The 22347-nt window shown below is 35.3% G+C and overlaps 1 protein-coding gene across 1 annotated transcript in view; it reads left to right on the top strand.

Annotated features, from left to right (window-relative positions):
• The first annotated feature begins 259 nt into the window (after positions 1 to 259).
• The window catches only part of LOC137386899 (protein winged eye-like), a 50314-nt gene continuing 28226 nt past the window's right edge, over positions 260 to 22347 (top strand). The window contains exons 1-5 of the mRNA XM_068073103.1: positions 260 to 386; positions 6197 to 6299; positions 17033 to 17188; positions 17392 to 17550; positions 18438 to 18476. Of these exons, the coding sequence (XP_067929204.1) occupies positions 6206 to 6299; positions 17033 to 17188; positions 17392 to 17550; positions 18438 to 18476 (448 nt within the window). The 5' untranslated portion in view covers positions 260 to 386; positions 6197 to 6205. The remainder of the gene's footprint in view (positions 387 to 6196; positions 6300 to 17032; positions 17189 to 17391; positions 17551 to 18437; positions 18477 to 22347) is intronic.

A 22347-nucleotide genomic window follows, 5' to 3' on the forward strand; every position in this document is an offset into this window, starting at 1 on the left:
GTGGAACATGCTATCAGCTTTAGCACATACTAGCGCGCTGAGATTTGTGACTTGGACTTTAACACTCCCAAAAAATAGTTAACACAAAACGGCTAATATTTTAATATTTGTGATTTGCATACAAAAAATAATATTTTTTTTAACATATTTTAATAATTTTAACAATATTAACCTTTTACGGGTATATCCAAAACTGTCCAATTGTATCTAGGCGTTTAGGGTGCGCCTTATTTCGCTTGTTTCAGATTTGCTCGTTACTGTTCGGTAATTTGACGTGTTCAGCAAGTGTCCTCGCTGTTATTGTGGGAGCGTCTGGAAAAACTATTATGGGATTATCTTAGTTTAATTACTTATCTATCGGATTTATACTTTATTCTAAATACAATGTAAGTACCACAAACATGCTTTGCTGAAGTAAACTGAACTTTGGAATGGGGCTAATTGTGTTTATGTAATGAAAGGCACAATAAATGCGTACCAGAATGCAAGAATTTAGTGATTGATTGCTAGTACAACTACATTGTTACTGCCCAAAAATGCAAAAGAAAATCGTTAGCTACAGTGGTAATCGCACATTGCTGCTTGTGCTTTGCTATTTTGGTTCTACAACACTGTTGAATGGTTTGTCTCTCCAAATATTTGATACGCACATGAAAAGTTTGATTAGGTTATTTAGGCAGCGCAGAGTAATAATATGTTAGACATACGTTAGAAACATACAGATGTTCAACCAAAGTTTTGTAAGTTATAACCATGGCTGTATTAGATTCAATGAATGACGAATGCTTAATCTTTTGTTTTTGTGCAAGCAACTAAATAATTCACTGTATGTTGATATGTTTGGTTTCATAAAATGGGTATTAAACAAGACTAGCCATTCAGAAAGAGGTGTTATTCTTGAACTGACTGTGCGAATATACTTACCTTCTTATACTTACTTATACACTCTTCTTTGTATGTACATTTAAAAGTTAAGTCTCATCTAAATATAACACCAGAGTACTCCATTTGAACCTCTAAAAGTTTGCTGAAATTTGTGCTAGATGTTCACTCAGTTTATTTGCGGATTACACTGCAAAATTCAACATTTAATAGACTGGTGATTAATTTACGCAGTGAAAGGCTACGGGCATAGTTTACAGTTTAGTTGACAGTTTACAGGGCATAGTTTGCACCCAAGAAGGTTGCTAGGCAATTTTATTCCATTGCCTGCCGAATTCTGGGATTCGTCTGTTCTGTATAAGGTTATCGTCTACCATCGGAGATGTTTATGTATTAACACTGTTACTGATAGAGTAGATACTCACTTTGCGACCATAAGTTGATGATCATGATAATTATAGACTCCATAGAATTGTTTTGCTTTTGTTACTATCTAAAAAAACTTTTTGGGAAAGCTTTGGATTATCTTGAATAAGGCTATTTAGGTGGTGCTGTCATTGTGCGTCGATCAAGTTGCCTTTAATAAAACATTTTTCTTGTAATCATGAGGTTTTGAGCATTTCTTTGCACATGAAGGATTATCAGTATGATGAATTTCTTTCCCCTCATGGCTTACATTATATTCAAACAGAGACTGAATATAACTTACATAAATAACTCGTATATATGCAAAGACTAAAAATTCCAATATGGTTCTCTTTAAACTCCTGCTGATATATCTTTAGAGTCATAAAAAGAAGACGATTTTCTTTTTCTTGTGATGGACAATCAAATAATTCACACAAAAACGGTATAAAATCTACATTGTATAAGATAATCCATTCATAGATTAGGCCTAAATACATAAGTAAAAAGCAGCACTTTTTCCCCTATGCAGTTGATATGATGCTGGGCAGGAATAGTCGTCTAGAGAGTGGCTATTCATATTTTTCCTTTTTTGTTTTACTATTGTTGTATGGCCTAATTTGAAAAACATTTCTATTTGTGAAATGAAATTATTGCCAATAGGGTACTATATATATAGGCCTATATAGTACTCTATTTGCAATAATTTTGCCAATATATATATGTACATTTGTATATATACATTTATATATATATATATATATACATTTATATATATATATATATACATTTGTATATATACATTTATATATATATGAGGATTTTAAACAGAAAGGGGAAGTCGTTTTAGTACCGTCGTCGAGTAAAGATATGCCAAAGTCAAGACAGCTGCCTCATTTCATCATTGACTTATGAATAAGCTTTGTCGGATACTACTTCCTCGTTTCACTAGAATTCAAGTTCATTAGTAAATTCATGTGTTGCAAGTTTCGTGGCTGGCTTTTGTTAAATATCTGTTGTGTCGTTATAATTTGATCAATTTTAATGTGAGGCTGTGTTACCTATCTGCGACTAGAAATGCCCCTTGGTGATGCGTGAGTTGCTACTGACGCTTGAAATTGATTAAAATTTATCAAGATTCTAAAGTTACCAGTCTCTAAATTATAAACAATACTTTTAGAATTTAGCATTTTGTCCGAATGTTTCGCTAAAAACCTGTTATACTTACAAACAACTGCTCAAAGAGCTTTTTTAAAACAACTAAACAATATTGATTTAGCTTAGAGGATGACCTTAATGAATTTAGCCCTTGGTTATAGGCGACTAACCGTATTTATATAAGCTAGTCATCATGGTTACTTTTCTGAATTTAGAATATCAAAATATGGTAAATTAGGCTCATTAATTTAAAAACTTATATACTTTGCTGAAACCTCTACAGTAGTAATTCTTCATCAAAACTTAATACGCCAATTATTATACACAAATGCTTTGTCGGTTCTGCTCAACCTTTGACCATCTTCAACAGCTGTTGAAGGCAATTTCTTATGTGACTTAATTTTATGTTGAAATTGGTTTGACAATGTCATTAAATAAAGTAAAGCATATTTTTGACTCATAGTTATTTTACTGAGAGACTACCTCTATTTACTGGTCATAAAGAAACTGAGAGACCATCACACTATATTAAAGCTTTTAGTTGCCACTATTGATCTGGTATTTGCTTGAACAAAGTTCTCTCGATCAGGTTATTGGCTCTCGTAAGTTGTAGCTTTACAACAAAATATGTCACATGCTTGGCCAACGTGTTGCCAATAAGTCGCGTCTAAAAGAACACGCTGGTTTATGAGTCGAAACTGACGCATTAGCGATTCTCAGAAAGAGTTAATCCTAACGACCATAATAGCGTATGCCTGGTTACAGCTTATTCAGTTGTACGGTTGATTGTATTGATGATCTGGTTTCGACTGACTACGATAGGGCTTCACATAAACTGCTGTTTTTTTCATTTGAATAAATATATTCTTATAATGAGTCCCCTTAAGTGAATCATAATAACAGCGATCAAAACGTTTCAAAATAGTTCTGGTTAAAGTTTATCATCGCAAGTTTTTACTGTTTTACGTTATCTAATATACCTGAAGTATCCCTTTTTGTTGACTTATTTTTTCTTTGAACAAAAATATAACCCTGTAAATAGATGAAACACAGTAAATCTTCAGAGGATTGCCGCAACTTACAGGTTTTTGAATAAATGACTAAAAATTTGAGCACTTTTCAATATTCAGATTGAACATTGAAAAATGCTTAATTTTCCAATGTCAAATATTTCAAATTTTTGACATTCAAATACTATAATTTTTTACCTTTACACCCAAAAGTCATTTTATGACATAAAAAGCTTTCTGTAACATTGTTTCATAGTTGAATATAAAGAATGACATAAAAATTAGATAATTTAAAACACAAAAGTTGATAAAAAACTGGGCTGTCAGTTTATTCTTCTTTTAATGCAAAAGTAAGTTATATTGCCTGTCTCTTCTATTACCTCTATTTGACCACCTCTACCTCTGAACCTATGCATGTGCCTCCAAATCTTCTGTTTGTCTCTATGGTAAAGTCGTGATAGAAGGCTTTTTAGACGAATTGTTATCTAACTAATTTATGTCATATGATTTGCTTTTTGACGAATTTACAGTTTTCTATTACGCTGTCATGCTGTTCATCATCATCTGCAGTTTTTAAGGATGAGTGATCACTGGTTTTTATTGTATGGAATAAATTACAGTGAATAGGAGCGTAGCTTCAGCATATAATGACCTTAATATATTAAACAGATATCGAAAACAAATTAACTTTGTATGTCGATATTTGTTTATACAAATTGCTTTAATTCAATTTTAGTAAATCATTTACTAAGCCAACTAAAAGCAACTCTCTCACTCTTCTGTTTTTTCTAGCTTATTTTCCAGTGGGTGCTGGAGTGGAAGCACCGCAGCGCGAACCTTTTTAAGCCGGGCGACATTCGAGTCGTATGATTAATATTGATTTAAGGCATATCTGTGAAGCTCTAAAAGCAACTACGGCTTCCTAATAAACACCCTATCATTTGCAGGATTATTATCTATAGAGTTGTTCATCATTATTCGTTGGTGTCTAGTCAACATTCCTACTTATTACAATTAAATTGAGGTATTTGCTGTAAGCTGTTATTTGTAAAGTAACAAAATGCGCCATTATTTTAAATCAATACTGGTTGCTTGGCAACAGAGATATCTAACACTGCTGAATGCATCCAAACTCACGTTGCCCACAACTATGTCTGCCCTAGTATTACTACAAATGAATACACTCAATGTTTCGTCCCTTACATCTAAAGGTTTACATGTTTACATGAGGAAATGGTTAGCATGAAACCGAACTATGCACGCAACTTGCTTATTTACACCAAAGTTTACTATGGCATATATAGCTATGTTAAATGGGCTCATCGCCGAGCGCCTCAAGATAGTAGCCTATTAATTCTTGTCTTATTCACTTCCTTTTAATAATTAATGATTTCAAAGCCAAAGTTCTCATATAGTGTGATGGTTACATGGCAACATTATTAATTTAGTAATCGCTGACAAATGAGTTATGTGTAGTTAGGCATCGAACAGTTGATCCAATCTAACGCAGATAAATAAGCCAATTATTACAGCCTCAGATTGTCCAGGTTCACATAGGTTATTTTATTACATAAAACATGAAACTGCGAAATCACCCCAACTTGCACTTTAAGCCATTCAAAATCGTTGACTTCTGTAAAACAAATTCTGCCAAGAAGGTAATCTGTTTATTCGTGCTCAAATAAGTAATAAATTGATTTTTTTTTTCAAATAAGCTTTTTTATCTGTTATCTTCCTTGGTCTAAAAACACATTTGTAATGACAAAGCAGTCGTTTTAACTTGGGATAAGATTTAAAAGTTATCATATGCAGCTGACTTTGACGAGTTGTGAATTGTTTTAAATAAACATTAGCTGTATTGCTATTGTCATTAATGTGCAAGTATTAATATATATATATATTAATATATATTATTACTGATACATATTAATACTGATATATATTAATGCCGATATATATTAATACTGGGGTATATGCACAATTCATTTGACTTCCTTGTGGCAGTGGAGCCTCCAGAAGTGAAAGAATAAATGTTATGCAAGCTTGCCATTTACCTTTTTCCTGCCTTAGTTGCTAAAGGGGGTTTATTTTTCCTCAAGGCGTTGGTATTGCATGTTGTTGGTGTAGTACAAAGTGTAGGGAACGCAAAGATCAGCTCTGTCATCGGCACCACCATGATTACAGGAAACCAATCATAGTTCTCTACAGTCTGTCCATAACCGTATGAAAGTATTTGCACTGTTGGTAAAGATTATCATCAGACCTGTTTACCAGAATATTTCATGCCGATCTTCGATTTTTGACCTTTAAACTTCCAATTAAATGTCACAAATAATGTGATTTCATACGATCTGTGCAACTTACAAATATGGTAATTTACTAAATGGCTGGGCGCAGAGAAGAGAAATGACTAATCTCTTCAAGTAGGTTGTTGTTGAGAAGAATCGCTGAAGTTAGTGGCAGAAGAGATTTACAAAAAAGTGTTTTGTTAACGCAAACTCCATTAATCTCTTTTCAACTCTGTCTGCACTTGTATTTAATAAGCTTGCCTTACGGAACTGAGCTGTTTTTAACTTTGCACATATGAAAGTGTCACGTTTTTATACAGTCTTGCAGGTTCATAGTTAGAAATGGCTTGTTATAGCAGTTTCTTATTCTTTGTATGCATTTCCTTTCACACTTTTCATTACTGTATGGCTTATTACTTTCCAAAATGAAATACTTTCGATGGTATATTCTAGTGCACTACGATGAGTGAGGGTGACAAGCAGAAACCTCCAAATCCTGGAGTAACCCGACCAGCTCAGCCTCAGGCTACTTGGCCATTGCCTGGACCAATACCTGGTGGGTGACTTATGTAGTTTATTGATTATATAAAACCTAAAGCACTTGTCTCGGGTTGTCTGGTTTGCATTCTACTTATTCCACCTATTTAAAACATGCTCACATAATTTTATATACAATCAAAGGTATGCATTGATTCACTGTCAGAAATAGAACACAGGTAATTCTTGTCTTGAAAGAAATTGATAAAAAGTGGAAAAAATACTCAAGCTGGTATTTGTGTTAGATTGTTGTGTCTCATCAAGGAAAGGTAAAGTAAATGAGGTTCAAACTTTTTCTTCATCTTATGCGATATTCAGAGTTTGTTTAACATCAGATAAATATTAGAGATATGAGTTATGATAGTTTTCAAACTCGAAAAGATTTAAAATTACGTGTTATATCAGTTTATTTAATAATTATATCGCTAATAATTTGTTCAGCTAATTGAAAGCGTTTCATTGATGATTTTGGCATGCATTCACAGCTTTGACAATCCTGTGAGTTTCGGCCGAATATTTTCGTGTTTCTGAATGTTTTCGTGTATTTGGCCGAAACATTCAGCAGGCACGCCGTACCTTTAAATAACTTCTTGCATCTTGGCTAGTCTAACACAATGTTGATAGGTGACGCATATCATTGGCATGAATATTGCTAGTGATATGTGAAACAGCTTGCCACTGAAAGGACTCGCTTGGGGTTGTACATCGTGTCAGTAATAAGGTGCAAAGTTCATTTGTTTTGCGTTGATGAGTTTCCTCATAGTAACAAGTTGACGATGTTGCCAAAGATGAGAGGTTAAATAAATACATTAGCTACAGGATCCACATGAATGAACAGCTTGAACTGCGTAGGTTTTTTATGCAAAAAATTTGTTGCATAAAATGCTATGAACAAAAACCTTATATAACTTGAGTTTTAGTTCTGATCCAATTACAGAGAATCAGATTAGTTCATATTTATTGATACAAAAAGTGTCCGTCGGAGTCTGTTGAATTTTTTTCGGGATTTCGCTAAAGTTGCTTCTGAAATAAAAATAAAAAATACCACAAAAATTTTTAATTCATTATAAATGCTTTAGAAGCAGTTGAGACGCAATTGCCTTATTATTTGACTTGATTTAACAAAGTTGTAGTTCCAGAACCAACTGTCAAAATGAAAACATAGCCTATTGTGTAGAAACTGTTTGTTTGTAAAACTACGGACAATATTAGAGCTACTTTATTTAACAATGGCCATTGTTAAATAAAGTAGCTCAATACAACCACAGAGACTCACAATCCGCCGTGAATCAAACAGTTTTTTTGCTTCTAAGAACTGGATTAATTCTGCAAGCAACTAACCGTGCAACCAAACGACTCTCCCAAGCTTACCAAGCGTTTCATAATTTCCAAAGTCTGGTGAGCAGCCTATTTTTAACTTTACTTTTAACAACAAGTATTGTCATATATATATGCAATATTTGGCAATCTAATTAAGTTAAGCCCGAGTTCTAAGGAAAACACATAATGTCCTAGAATTTCATGACAATCGCGTGATGCAATTATTATGGCAAATAATCGTATGATGATTTTAGACAAATTATTGTTGGAGATTTGTTACAACGTGTAAAAATGTTTCGGGTATTTTGGCTCTCGCTTTGAAAGTAGCTAATACTATTAGTTAAACTAGCTTACAGACCTTTAACATTTAACTTTTAACATTTAGAAATAATTTTCAACACTTCAAAGACTAAAAACAATAGAAGTCCCTACTTCGAATAAAAACGTAGTAATATAGGGGTTTCTGGAATGGAATTCCTAAGCTGTGGTCACACGATGGCCAAACCGAGTTAGGTTTGGTTCGGAGGTTGTTTTACTTCGGTTCGGCTAAGCCACATGTCACACGGCATCCGAAGTCACTTCGTTTCCTAGGTACCATACGCATGGAGACAGGACACTGTTTCATTGGTAGTTTTTATGTATTTGAGCTAAATATTTCTATTGTAAACAAAAAACTTTGAGGAACAACTATTAATTATAATTACGCAGCAGATTTTTCAGAAGATCGTTCAGCTGCTCAAAATAAATCACTCGATACAAAGATTTTGCCAACCCTTCCCATCAACAAAATTATATTTTTTGTTAACATATGAATGTTTTTCTATTCTGAGTACATAACAAACAAAACAGTCTTTATCATAGTACTGTGGTTTTACATAAAAAAATCAGTCAACGATACTTCATCAGGATGAGTATGACACATTACTTCTATTCTACACGAAAGAAAACCACAAAAATTCTCCTACATTTATGCAAAACTCAATGCTGCATCTTACATTTATGCAACACAAATCACAAGTCCGGGTGAGCCTTGTCATAAATTGCTTCATGTTGTTTATTTAACGAAATAAAAATATCGTCCCATTTCTTTTTTAACTTTGCTCACACGCACGTAAAGAGAAATGGGACGCGTGCTCGCTAGAATTTTAACCAGCCAATAAGAGCAAGGGTTTAGTCACGAAATTTCGAGCAGGACCGAACTGGTTCGTTTTGGCCAGAAATGTCTTCGGCCGAACAGTTTACAACTGACAGCGGCGTCGTTTTATGTCGTTTAGTTCGTTTCGTCTCTCGTGTGACCACCCCTTTAGCCTATCTCATTAAGAACACCGGTATTGAATCGTTACATGCCAATTGAATATGATAATTTTTTTTTAATTATGAAATTATTTGCTTTCACAAAATACTGTTAAAATATCACTGTTAAAGAAAAGCACCTTGAAGTTTTTTTGTAGTTACTTATCGTTAATCATATCATTTCACAGGATGAAAATATTCGATGGATTTAAAAATTCGTGAGTTCGCGTACAGTCAAATCCGTGAATTATTAAAGTTCGCGAACAATTAGTTTTATTTTTAACACAAGGGAAAGTGACTACTGCCCCAAATTAAAAACTAGCCGCTAGGCAGAGTTAGTAAACGTAACTGAGTTCCAAACTCTTTTAAAATCTTCGCCGGTGCTTTAAGTTGAGCCCATTGCCTATGCATCACACTTCTTTACAAAAATGTTCAAGGTTGTCACAAGTTATTCGGAATTCGGCAAGGCATCATCATCATCGTAAAAAAATCTGCAGTTCTTTACGTTGGAAAACTCATAACTTACCACAAGTTGTTGGTTCACCAAAGGCCTCCAAATCGATGAACATTCATGAAAACCTTTGGATGCAGCCAAAAATTTATAGCTTAGCATGATCGATATAAATTTCCCAGCTAAATAGAAACCTAAACACGTGGTATACGCATGTGAAGGTTTTACTCTATTGCTAGCTGCTTTCACGGATTAATTTATTCGCGAATGTGTCCATCCGCGAATAATTTGGTCCGCGAATATGCTTGAAAAGACAATTTTCGCGAAATTTAACTCCGCAAATAATTTCATCCTGTAGGGTAGTTAGTGGTACAGGCTTGCAATCAGGCATGTTTCGAACAAGCTTCATGTGTAGTCAATCACTCACACCCTTTGCTTAGGGAATTTGAAATCATCATTTGTGTTAATCGTTAACTCTTAGCTATGCTTTAAAATGTGGAATGTTAAGCCTTTCAACAACTAGCCTACAAATGAAGCTTCAAGCTCTCCTCGCTTGGCTGTTAACTCTTGCTTGGCGTCATCACTAAATTCTAAATGACTGTCTTTTCACTTTTAGTAATATACTTTGTCAATTGGAAGCGATTTTATGTCATTTAAAGCGAACTGTTAAAGGCGGCTCATGTTTGCTATTCATCGCTGGGACTCTGATAGTCTATTGCTTATCAATATTTACTACAAATTCCATTCTACTATCCATTGTTAAACACCTTCCTTGGCTCACAAGGTTTTACATACCGTAGCATTACTGAGTAACTATTGGACTTGCTGCTGTGGTTACATGTTTACATGAGGTATGAAGTGTGCATGAGTGTACAGGACTGCTTTCAGGAATCATATGCTAAAGGTAATCCAATGAAACGACAGTTTCCAATATGATTTATATTTCTTATTATATATATTATATTTTATGTTATTTTATATACGGCGTTTTTAGATTCAATAAACATGTCTTTAAACAACTTTTTAAAGTTAGATATTGTTGTCCAAGTACTGTTTGTTGATAAGATTTTATGAAAGTTAATCATTCTTTAAGAGAGTTGCCATAAAAAGGAGTCTCTTGTGGTCAGCTGGCAGAATAGAAACTGAATTAAGAACTTTAAAAATATCGAAGTTACTAGGCTATCATTTTTACTAATAACTACTACTCTATAGCCGACTAATATATCTATATTCTCCTCTAGTCTCAGCTCACTAACTATTGTACACCAACTCATTACACCGAGTCTGCATATTACGTATTCTGTTCTGCCTCGATTTCTCACTCTAGCTATCAACTCTAGCTATCAACTAACATCCCGGAACATGCTGTGACACTAGACTGCAGTTCACTGCAATGCAAAATGAATGAAGCTAGTCTAATAGATTGAGTTGCTTCGACCAATGTTAAAAAGCAAGTTAGACTAAATCCAATTGCTAGTTACACAGGCTACTCTTAAAAATCCAAGGATCATTGATTTGAAGACTAATTGATGATCATTAGGATAGCCCGTGCTCCTACTCAATGCAATTAATTTGCTTTTGCTTATACTTGATATAGTTTAACCGGCTTTACATATTTTCTATCATTTTTGCGTTTCATTTCTGCTTTTTTTTTTACAATTACTCCCCAAACTGTAGAGTTTTGAGAAATTGTGGATGTTGGAAATTACTTTGCATGTCGGGATTAATGTATGTTCAAATTTTACATGGTATGTAAAATTTGTTAACTTTTGTACTTTGAAATTCTCTGGCATTTCAAAGTACAGAAGTTAACACGGAGCCTAGTATTATTGTTATGAGAACTGAACTTTTATAACTTGGCGAACATGGAAAATACTGCAAATTGTCTGCTAAGTAAGTAAGTCTCCATGACGAAATAACAATAAAAACTTAAATATTTAAAATGGATAATAAAACTAAAGATACTATGCATTCTCATTGTTATCATTACTGCTACGCTGTCAGTCCTGTGCGCCGTGAGAGACCACCTGTAATAACTATGCATACAATTATTCCATTACGCTGCAAGGTGGTGTACTGGCTCAGTTGGTAGTGTGTCTGGCTGCAAAGCTGAATACCTGAGTTAGATTCATGCTTCTTTTCTAACGCTCTAAGCATGGTTGCAGGCGGATGGACAGGCTTTTATTATTGTAGACTAGCTGCGCTACCGGCGTTGCTCGGGTATTAAAAATCGGCTTATAAACAATGAGAGGTAATGAGAGTTGCCTACCACTTGCGATTAGTCTGGCACAGTGCCAATGGAAAATTTTAGTAAGCTTACTATTAAGAGCTTCTAATTTTACAGAGCTGCGCCATGACTTGGCATCATAACCGAAAGCGCCAGCCTTTTTGTAGCCATATACCGACATATCACCGCTCAGATCAAGATATCGCCGACATAGATCAAGCTCTGTAACTTAGCAAGAAGTCGGTTCGGCGAATAGGAGGGTCCGTGATCAAATCTTCAGTGATACGAATTCATTATTTCAATAGCGTTAGCGAGACCGCACCCACAGACGACATACGACCAACTTTCAGAAATATATATATAGATTGTCACCATGATTGTTATCAATGTCATTATTATTATTGTCTGGATCATAGGTGTGTGGACTCAATGTTTTTACAAGCTAAGCAGCCTAAGCTACACCGTGATATAATCTACTGTTTTTCAATTGTATTTTTGTGTGCGCGTGTTCGAATAGGCATTGAATGCAAGAATATTTCACGGCTTAGTTCTTTTAGTATTGAACTACCATTTGGTTAGCTTGCGGTTAACAAAGTAGCTCAGCTTTGTCACTGCCAGACCACAACTAGGCCTGTTGACAGTAAGCTGTATCTGTTCAGCTGTGACTAATGGCTGCAAGAATCTTTCTCGTATTATTATCATCTCCCTGTCTCATGCTGTATCACGAGCCTCGTTTGATAAACGTCTTTCAGTGTCTTTCAATAAAGCGGCATCACCTCGGCGACGCAGTTTCGTGTTGACATATCTTCTATGAAAATGTTCAAGTGTTTTAATCTGTTGCTACGTTATGGCCATTGGCCATAATGTAGCAACAGTTTGGCCATGGTATGAGCATTATGACTGCTCCAGTGCAAAATAACTAATGATCTGCCACAACACGATGATAAAGAACCATCCAAAATTCACTCAGAATTTTATTGCTGTAAGTTATTTGTTTGTGTTGTGTCAGCACTGCTGCTTATCTGAGCTTTTTCTTAAGAGTTTTCTGTTGACCACTGCATAGCTTAACCTTCACATTGTCAGAGGTCGGTCACACCCTTGGCTACACTTCCAACAAAAGCTTGGTTCTTATGGCTAGCATCGGAAGCATCAGTTTGTTCTATTAAACTGCACCTCTAGTCATCATTGGCTCTGTATAAAGGAAACTCTTCAAATTGTTTTCTGACTGCAGTAATGTGTTTAAACTTTTGGTAATGCATATTCTTAGATCCTATAAAATTTAAATTTACCGTCATGGAAATCAAATAGGCCACAAATGATCTGGTTGAAAATTTTTTATTTTTGTTTCAAAAGAATTTTACAAAAATGTATGCTGATTTTTAATAATAATTTAAATAACATTTCAAATCATTATAAATAATTTAGCAACATTCTAACCACTACTGTGAGAATGATTATAACCTTGGAGAATAATTTTCGCAGACTCAATGCTTGTCATGCAAATCAAAGATCTGTGTCCTAGTTAGTAAGGACTAGTAAAACACTATTTAAACCAAAAATTCTTAAAAAGAAAGTTTCCAAATTTTATAAAATACAAATTTTATAAAGTAACATTTGAGCAGATGTTTGACGCAAAGTAATTTTGAACATACGTGAATAACGTGATTCTACAATTTGTAAATTAATTTACAAATTGAACTCCCAAACACCTGAAAAACAAGAGAAACTCAGTTGTCTCCCCTGTCTAGCAACTTTGAAGGGCCGTAGCCGGCAACCGTTTCGGCGTAGGAACCTAAAAACTTCGATTTGTACCAAACTTGACATGCTCTTTAAGCTGGAACTAGTTTTGAAACAATCTGTGATGAGCGAGCACACACTTTGGTGAAACCTGATGAAATGGTCCATTAAAGTAAAAAGGTTAAGAGTAAAATTTCAATCGATAAGCTTAAATTAATGTAGATATTAACTAGGTCAGAGTAAGTTATATTTTTATCTCATATCCGTCCCTTAGGTAAAGTAACAATTAAAGCTTTGGCATTGACTACTTTGTTATTTGATAATATTATGTGTTAGTTTTATTGTTCTGTATAATTATCAGCATTATTTCTTAAGGAGCAGGTTTTAAGGTTGTAGAACGACTTGGGTTAATTGTAGTATACTCTTGCGGGAATATTTGATACGGCATCCAACATCTTTAACACGCGTAGCAGATCATGTAATGATATAGATATGTAAGTTAAGGTTTGTGTACAAATATTTTCAGTTTTCTCCTTGCGCTTACATAGATTTATTGCATTAGGCTATTTGATGGTATTTTAAGTAAACATTGTAATCAGTTTTTATATATTGCCTATGACAGTTTTTATATATTGCCTATGACAGTTTTTATATATTGCCTATGACAGTTTTTATATATTGCCTATGTAATGACTCTTTTAATTTTTATGCGTTTTTGACACTTCATCTGTCATCATCTCTGTTGAAATATACTGCACTACTAAATGATAAAAGTGCCATGAAATATGCTAAGTATTAGGGTTGTACAATTTTGAGGTGGTTTTTCTTGACTTTTATGGCAACTATATTATTATGCATGGACCATGGTTATTAATTATTATTACCAAGTGGGGCTGTCTCTTATTATTATTATTATGTCACTTAACGGAGTCTTTGTTGTATTCTTACATTTAGTGGTTGTAATAAAATGGATGTTTCCATTAAATATTCATCCCTTTCTGTGTTCAAGTATATTAAATAATGCATCGATATAAATTTTTCAGACTTAAATTTATGCATATAATTACATATTAATTATATGTATTATAATTAATATTAATTATAATACATATAGTTATGTGATTGGTAGTATTTCAGTAGTATTTTATTGTCAGCAGTATTTTATTGTATTTGCAAAAATGTAATGAAAGTTTTAAAATGGCATAATCATGGTTGTAACACTCAAATGTTCAAGGAATACAAATTTGAAACATTAGCTAAATATATCCTTCGTTTTTTCGTGACGTCATTTTATCGTTGTCGCCCATCTTTATAGACAATTTTATCGTTAAAAGCACGAAGCTTTTGCAATGAATTTTTGAAAACGATGCTTTGCAATTTTTTTATTATAGTACCAAAAAGTACTATTAAATAAAAGAAAAACAATCGTTTTCTACAAATATGGCGGCTTTTTCGTGAACGAGCCCATGTGCAATCGACTTGATGATGTAAAAAAAGCGATAGATAGGTAAGCTCAGTTGGTGTGTACTGTGTGAGTGGTGTTTTACGCTCCACTCCCAACATACCCTTTGTTGACAGCAGGGCTCTCAGTTGACTCTCACATATCAGAGTGTAGTTAAGATCCTTTTTTTAACTTACTAATTTTTTGTTTAAATTTTTTACATATTTAACAAACTTTTTTTCAATTTTAAAGTTGGATTTTGATGAACGATCTCGTTATCCAAGCCTTTTAGCTTTATTACATTGGCAGCTAATGAAAGAAATACTTAGGAGCCCATTTTAATTAACAAAAACATTTCATCATCGAATTGCTTAAATGTGTACAGCCTAGTCTGAACATAGAATATCACAGCTTAAGAAGGGGAACTGATGCGGAACAATAGGCTTTTAGCTATTGTTGCCCATTAGACAGATCACGGTACTTGGCTTGTGCTAACCATTTTAGAAAAATTTTGAAAAATGTCATTTTTCAAAATTGTGCCATAACGAAGCTAAGATGTTGGATTATCATTCCGCCAATTGCTTTCCTTTTTATTTAAAATTCACAATAAAATTCTTCAAATTTTGTATTTGTAGTCAGAGTAAGTAGAAGGAAATAGCCTACACAATACTCACGATATATTTCTGCATCACATGCTCATGAAATTTTTGAGCAATGCATCTTATACAGTAGTGAGCGAAATAAACTTAAATAAATAAATAAACTGAAATAAAATAAATAAACTGAAATAAATAAAACTTAAATTATCATTTATCACATTATTACTCATTGTGAATTTGGTCAATAACCATAAATTATATATATTAAATAAGCCCTCATTTTGTCCTTGATTTCAAAAATGTAAACCTAGCAGCTGTAAAATCCTGTTTTTGAATTTTTATGTAGGATAAATTCTGAATTTTTATTTTTTATTGGTTAAAGATAACAATCTATACACTTATCATCAAACCACATACATTTCTATTTGCTTATGTCAAGTCATATACAGTGCATGGCTTGAACCAGCCTTCACATGACTCAGTTGTGTCTTCCATAAAATCTCGTGGTTCAAGTTATACTAGTAGGCCTATCGGTTACACTAGTAATGATATATTTAGATAAGCTTGAGTTGATTACAAAAACTGAGCGTGTTTGATTAAAGCTCTTTAGGAGAATTTCATCAGAACAAGCAAAAGATTTCCATGACGAAGGAGATAATCTTCTTGTCGCGAAACAAACATTTGAATCAAGTAGCTGCGATGACAATGTCGCGTTTGCGTTGTTCGTCATAGCAGCTACAATAATGTTACGTTCTCTATCTGTGTACCTGTAGTATTCGTTAGAAAGTGTGTAATATATAAAATTACGAAAACAAAATGCTACTTGAACCGTGTTTAATTAAAAAAATAATTGGCATAATTCTTTTATTAACATTTTTATTATTTTCGTTATTGTTATGTTATTATTTTTGAGAAATCAGGTTTTTGTTTCAAATTACTAAATTTATTTCAAAAATGGGCATGCTAAGTTAAAATGGGAATTTAAAAATATGCTCCGCAGCCTATGAACGATTGCTGAACACCAAACGAGTGTGAAATAGCCTCACTTGGCTTCTGTTGGTATTTGATTATTTCTATGGATGTGTACTACTCTATGGATGTGTGCTACTCTATGGATGTGTACTACTCTATGGATGTGTACTACTCTATGGATGTGTACTACTCTATGGATGTGTACGACTCTATGGATGTGTACTACTCTATGGATGTGTACTACTCTATGGATGTGTACTACTCTATGGATGTGTACTACTATTAGCATACTGTCAGGATTGTACTGTTTTACCGTCATATTACATAAGATAAATTCGTTTGCGTAGACTGCTAAATATGGCATTTCAGTAAGCGTACGTCAGGATATGTATCGCTCAAGATAACAATGCACAATGCTGAGAGTGTAAAGTAAGAAAACAAATCATTCTTTCAATTAGTGTAGCAAACAAGTCTGAGAATGATTTCCCAAGATCCTCTATCTTGTTTTTCTCAAATGTAATCCAATTAGGCCCGCTATGATCCAGCGAGCCAGAGGGAAAATTCTAAGAGCAGACAAGATGCCTATTAATTAACTAATGTCGGCAGAAGCTGTCAGTAAATCCATCGCTGCGTGTACTTTTATACTAGCTGTTGGGGTAAATTCTTAACGCTTCATTTTGTCAGACTGTTAAAGTCTAATTTTTTTTTGTAGATTTTGGGCAGTGGCCGCAACAGATGTTTTGGCCGCCGGCTCAGTGGCAGGCAGCCATATCCTACCATCCCGCGTATCAGCAGATGTATCTTCAACAAGCTGCCTCCGCTCCAGCCGCTCAGTCTATGCCACTCCTTCCTTCGCCACGCTCCAAAGGTTGGTGATTCTTACGTCTATCGATCTGATTGGAACTTTCATTGTTGCTACTTCTGGCATGTCAACAATGCAATGAATTTCTCTGTTGTTAATTCTTTTGCCTCCTTTCTGAATGCACTGCTATCACTCCTGTATTCTTCTTCAAACTTTATCCTTTGATCTGGGGTCTGTGGATGAGCGAATGCAAATTGTTTTTGCTCTAGATGACTCGGTAAAAGTAGTCAAGCCAAAGGACTCATTTGTCAGAGGGATTCATAGCCCTGCCGGTATTCAAAGTCCCAAGCCAAATAGCCCTGGTTTTCTTCTTGGAGCTAGCAAAGGAGTTGGAGGACGAGCCTTTTCTGTTTATACATCCCGGTCAGGTGAGACAGTTTACTCTAGAATAATTAGTGTATTTCCTGTATGACGCTGAGAGCAGCTTTCTGAGCCTTTCTCAATGTACTTGTTAGTTATTACTTCCATGGAACCTACGCATTGTAGCCGGCGTGCATAGTATCCAATATGGCGGATAGTGTAATAACTCTGATCAACATACTTAGTTCAGTGGCAGCACACTCAGCAAAAGGCAAGAAAAGTTTGTGACAAACAATTTAAACAGCTAAAGCCTTGTTCCTATATCGAATACGAGACCCCAATGGTAATCTCGCGCAGCAAAACACTTAGCTTGGCTAGTTGGGGGCTAATGTTCACATAAAGCTGCATCGCTGGTGATGGCGTAACAACGGCCGCTAGCCATGCCGTCTCGAAAATGCAAACCTTCACCTGTACAGTGCATTTTGGGAAGGCTTTACCTGCGGCTCTTCGCGAGAGTTGAACAGCGCTGAACTCTTGCGTTGACCGCCGGCAACTACCCGTGGCATTCGGCGCGCAGGTTCAAATTTTACCGCTGATAGCCCTGCAGTGCTGTCGCCGGTGCTAGCGGCGTATATGGGAACCAGGCTTTAGAAATCTCTAGTAAAAAACATGTGGACTATTATCACCGATTTGTGTGAAGAAATGTCATGCATCATTTTTTACATAATTGTAGATTTTGCTTTCTTCGATTCATTTCCTTAATCTGCATGAATTATTATAATCTATTATATACATACATATTGTTATGCAACTACTAATGGACTTTCTCTTTAACATTCACCCAACTACTATTATTTATGTCTTTCATATTTTACACAAATTAATAGATGTAAATATCAATCTACTAGCAGAAAAGTAGGTGTTTGTCTCTATAGTCCCTGCTGTTTTGTTGTAGAAACGCCTGCCTCGGGAAATCAGTCAGCTTCCGAAACAGGTAATGATTATCACGCTAGTTGGGCTGTGCTAACCATAGCTGTCACGCTTACAAATATAGCATTATTACACATCAGCTAGCTGGTCACTGGCCATCTGACAAGGTGTGAACCTCTAATAAACATTAAACTAGGCGTGTGGACGACTTGAAGCTGTTGTGGTTGTGAATGTAAACATTGGATGTTGATACACCTTAGTTTGGTTTCTCTGGTAATGAGGTTCAGTCATTATCCTTGCTATTTATTTTGGCTACCAAGACTGGTTTTTTGTTGTAAGTACATGTATGAATGAAAATGGCTCGTAGTCATCAACAAAACTGCCTTTTAAACTACAGAACTGGTACGTGTTCTAATTTTTGTTGCTCGAAGGTGCCTGTGAGTGGTGAACCATCCCACTCAGGGATGAGAAAGATGGCCAACCAGCTCCAGGGAGTTCAAAAAATAAATTCTCACGTGGCACACTCAACGACTTCCGCCAACCCCTCTATGCCCTTCCCTGATCTCTCTTTCCTTTCTTTTGTCTACGCTCTGGCTGCCCTGCTTCCCCCTTTCTGTTGCCTCTTCCTTTTTCCCTTGCCTCTTCCTTTTCTCCCTTGCCTCATCTCCTGGGTAGATTATGTAACAACAGTAACAGTAATAATACTGCTGTCAGACCTGATAAGCTCCAGTTTTTTGCTCTCATCTTTCCCTCAGACACTAACGTAGAAGCTGTCATAACATGACATAACAAGCTACCATAAAACCTTTCTTTGAACGTCACCTCTAACAGAGTGCCACTCAAATTGAAATGTTGAAAAATTGAACCCTGCTCTCTAATTGAACATCACTTCTAATTGAACATCACCTCTAATGAACTGTCACTGTGACATTTATTATGCAAATTAGTAATCAAAAGTTTTCAACATCACAAAATAATAACTTTCAAATAATACTTGGTTGGTATATCAATCCCAGCATAACAAGTGATGTACCGTATATGTTGTAATAGAAGACCATTGCTATTTCGATAGCCTCTAATACTTGGAGTTTTGTGAACCAATGTGTAATGCATTGATCGCGCATGGTAAACACTCATTGATTATGTGTGTGTAAGTCTACGAGATTGAGAACTTAACATTCAATTAAAATGCACCTACATTTATGTGTTAAACTTCTGAAGAGCCCCATGGGAACATATAAACCTTTGCAGACATTTCAAGCAGTTGCGATTCTGAAGATGCGACTCCTTTGAAATGAACGAAATATGACTTGCACTTTAAGCTGGATGTTGTTGCATATGCTGAGACGTACAATAAATCAAAGGTTGCAAAAAACAATAATGGTCCTCGTTCGTGTGTCAAAAATTGGACAAAACAAAAAGTACAACTCGAAGCTCAGTTGAAAGCTTCATAAAACCACCTCATCGAACAAATTACTCAAAGGTGCCGAATGTTCTTTGCGTGACAATGACTTTGACGATAAGCTTATCAACTGGATTCACCAGCAACGTCAGAAAAAACTTTGTATCAGTCGCACAATGATCTAGAGAGAGGCACTCATTTTGTCGGCTGACAAAAAATTTCCAGGCCTGCAAGGGCTGGTTGGAAAAGTTTTTGCGTTGCCACAACTTGGTCTCACGTCGTGCAACATTGATTTGCCAGAAGGAGCCAAAAGAATACGCTGAAAAGATCAATGATGACTTATTGTTTATGAGCAGAATCGTTGACCATCCAACTATACATACATCTGTCCTGCAGACAAGATGGCTGTCTATTTGGATTATTTGAGTAGTCTAACTGTTGAAAATAGGGAATCCAAGAGGTTCCAAGTTACACATTATTGTCTTGCTGGCAGCTCGATCTGATGAATTTAAATGCCAACCATACATTCTACTAAACAACACGCAACCAATTAAGGAGATCGTCACCAAGTTCAAGAATACCCTTCATCTGTGTTGGGCTAGCTGCTCCTTTTATGTTTGAAAAGCGCCTCCTGGCCTGGGATTCATTCAGATGTCATATCAGCGATGCCACAAAGCAACACTTGATGCAACTCCAGGTTGATACGGCCTGAGGCTGCACCAACAGATCCGTAACTTTTACTGGAAAGCCCCATTCAAGTGTAAATTCCAACAATTCTGTGACAATTGGATGAAGGCATGGCGATAAGGGCTACACAAAGCCCAAAAAATATGAGGATCATTAATGGAAGTGTATTTAGAATGGATAGTTGATGCTTGGAATCAAATGCCGAATGATCCAATCATCAAGTCTTTTAAGGGATGTGGGCTGGCCAACACTCTAGACGGCTCTGAGGATTACAAGATTCCCTGTTTAAGGTCAGACAGACCGCTTCAGACTGAACTGGAAGCAAACGTGGGCCAATGCTGGCATTACCAATGCATATGAAATTATTCAATACTCGACGATGATACAGAAGGTTTTGAAAATGACGAGGATGGCTGCAATAGTGATGTGCCACTTGATTTTTACCAGTGAATTTTTTATGTTATAGTATTACGTTAGATGTTATCATTAATTAAATTCTTTTCAAAATTCTTACCAGTTAGTTGAAAAGTTGAACACCACCCTCTAATTAAACACCACCTCTAATAAAGGGTCACTATAGTAGTTTGGAAAATAGAGCACCATGACACTCAAATAGAGGTTTTACGGTAATAGTAATATTTGACTTGCTTTCCCTACCCTGGCTTTGTTTACACGTCAAGGACAAAGGTTGTGCAGTGATTAAGTTGTTGAATTTTGGGTACTAGCCATTATAGGATGATAATAATACAGCAAGAATAAATAACATAGTTACCTCTGTCAAGAAACACTTGACTGCTGTTGTTGATAATGGCTTGCGAATATGCATTGTCATGTTGATGCAGCTCTGCCAATACTACTCGCTCGCCCGCTGTCATCTAACCCTAGTCATCTATTAAACATGCTTGTTCTCTTCATAAACCTTGCTGTCTAAAAGATTAACCTCCACAAAACTTTAGCAGAATTTATCAGAAAGTATCGGTATTTTTCTATCATTTTTGATTGTTTTTGATGTTTGAGTGATCTGACTGTCAATATGTTTCTAGAAAAGGTCAGAAAAAAAATATGTACGAACTGTCGCTAGTTGTTATCGCTGCGATAATTGATATTCTGTCAGCCTTTTTACAACTATAAACATCATGATCACACTTTCACTTTTTGAGTGTTTTAACCGCGATCAAGTTTTGTCGATTTTAATCTTGAAACATCCTGGCAGTCAGACCACCTCAAACATCAAAAACACTCGCATATGATAGAAAAATACTGTCACTTTCTGATAAAATCTACTAAAATTGTGTACTAGTTCATCTTTTACGTAGCTTGTTATATAACTTTCTCTCTATGTATTTTGCTAAATTACAGGCAAACCACACATAGTTTACCTTTATTCATTTAGCCTTTTTAGTAGTTCTTTATGGCGTATAAACTTATTATTATTATTATTATTTTGACGTATCATTAGTCATTATAGTGTGTCAACTGATAGTGAACTCTTATTTCAGGTTGTATGGCGACCCAATCGCCCTTCTACGATTATTACGTTATAGATGAGCACTGGCCAGGCTACAGTGCATACCATAAAAGCATCTGTGGTACGACTCGCACTGCGCAAGCCGTGGCTCAGGGTATACTTATGGCTCCGCTTGCAATTAGCTTTGTAACCAATACTTTATCATGTTGCCTCTCTTCCTTGCTCTGCTCTTGTTTAGCCACGCTCATTCTCCTTTAGAAATGACAAGATTCTCACTTTGGCCAAGTCTCGTCTTGTGTTCCTTTGTTCTTGTTGTCGCAGTAATATCTCTCAGTATTTCCTTGGCTAGTTTATATATGTGTTCAAAATTGTGTTCAT

This window comes from Watersipora subatra, chromosome 2 (genome assembly GCF_963576615.1).
Source record: "Watersipora subatra chromosome 2, tzWatSuba1.1, whole genome shotgun sequence".
Lineage (NCBI taxonomy): Eukaryota > Metazoa > Bryozoa > Gymnolaemata > Cheilostomatida > Watersiporidae > Watersipora > Watersipora subatra.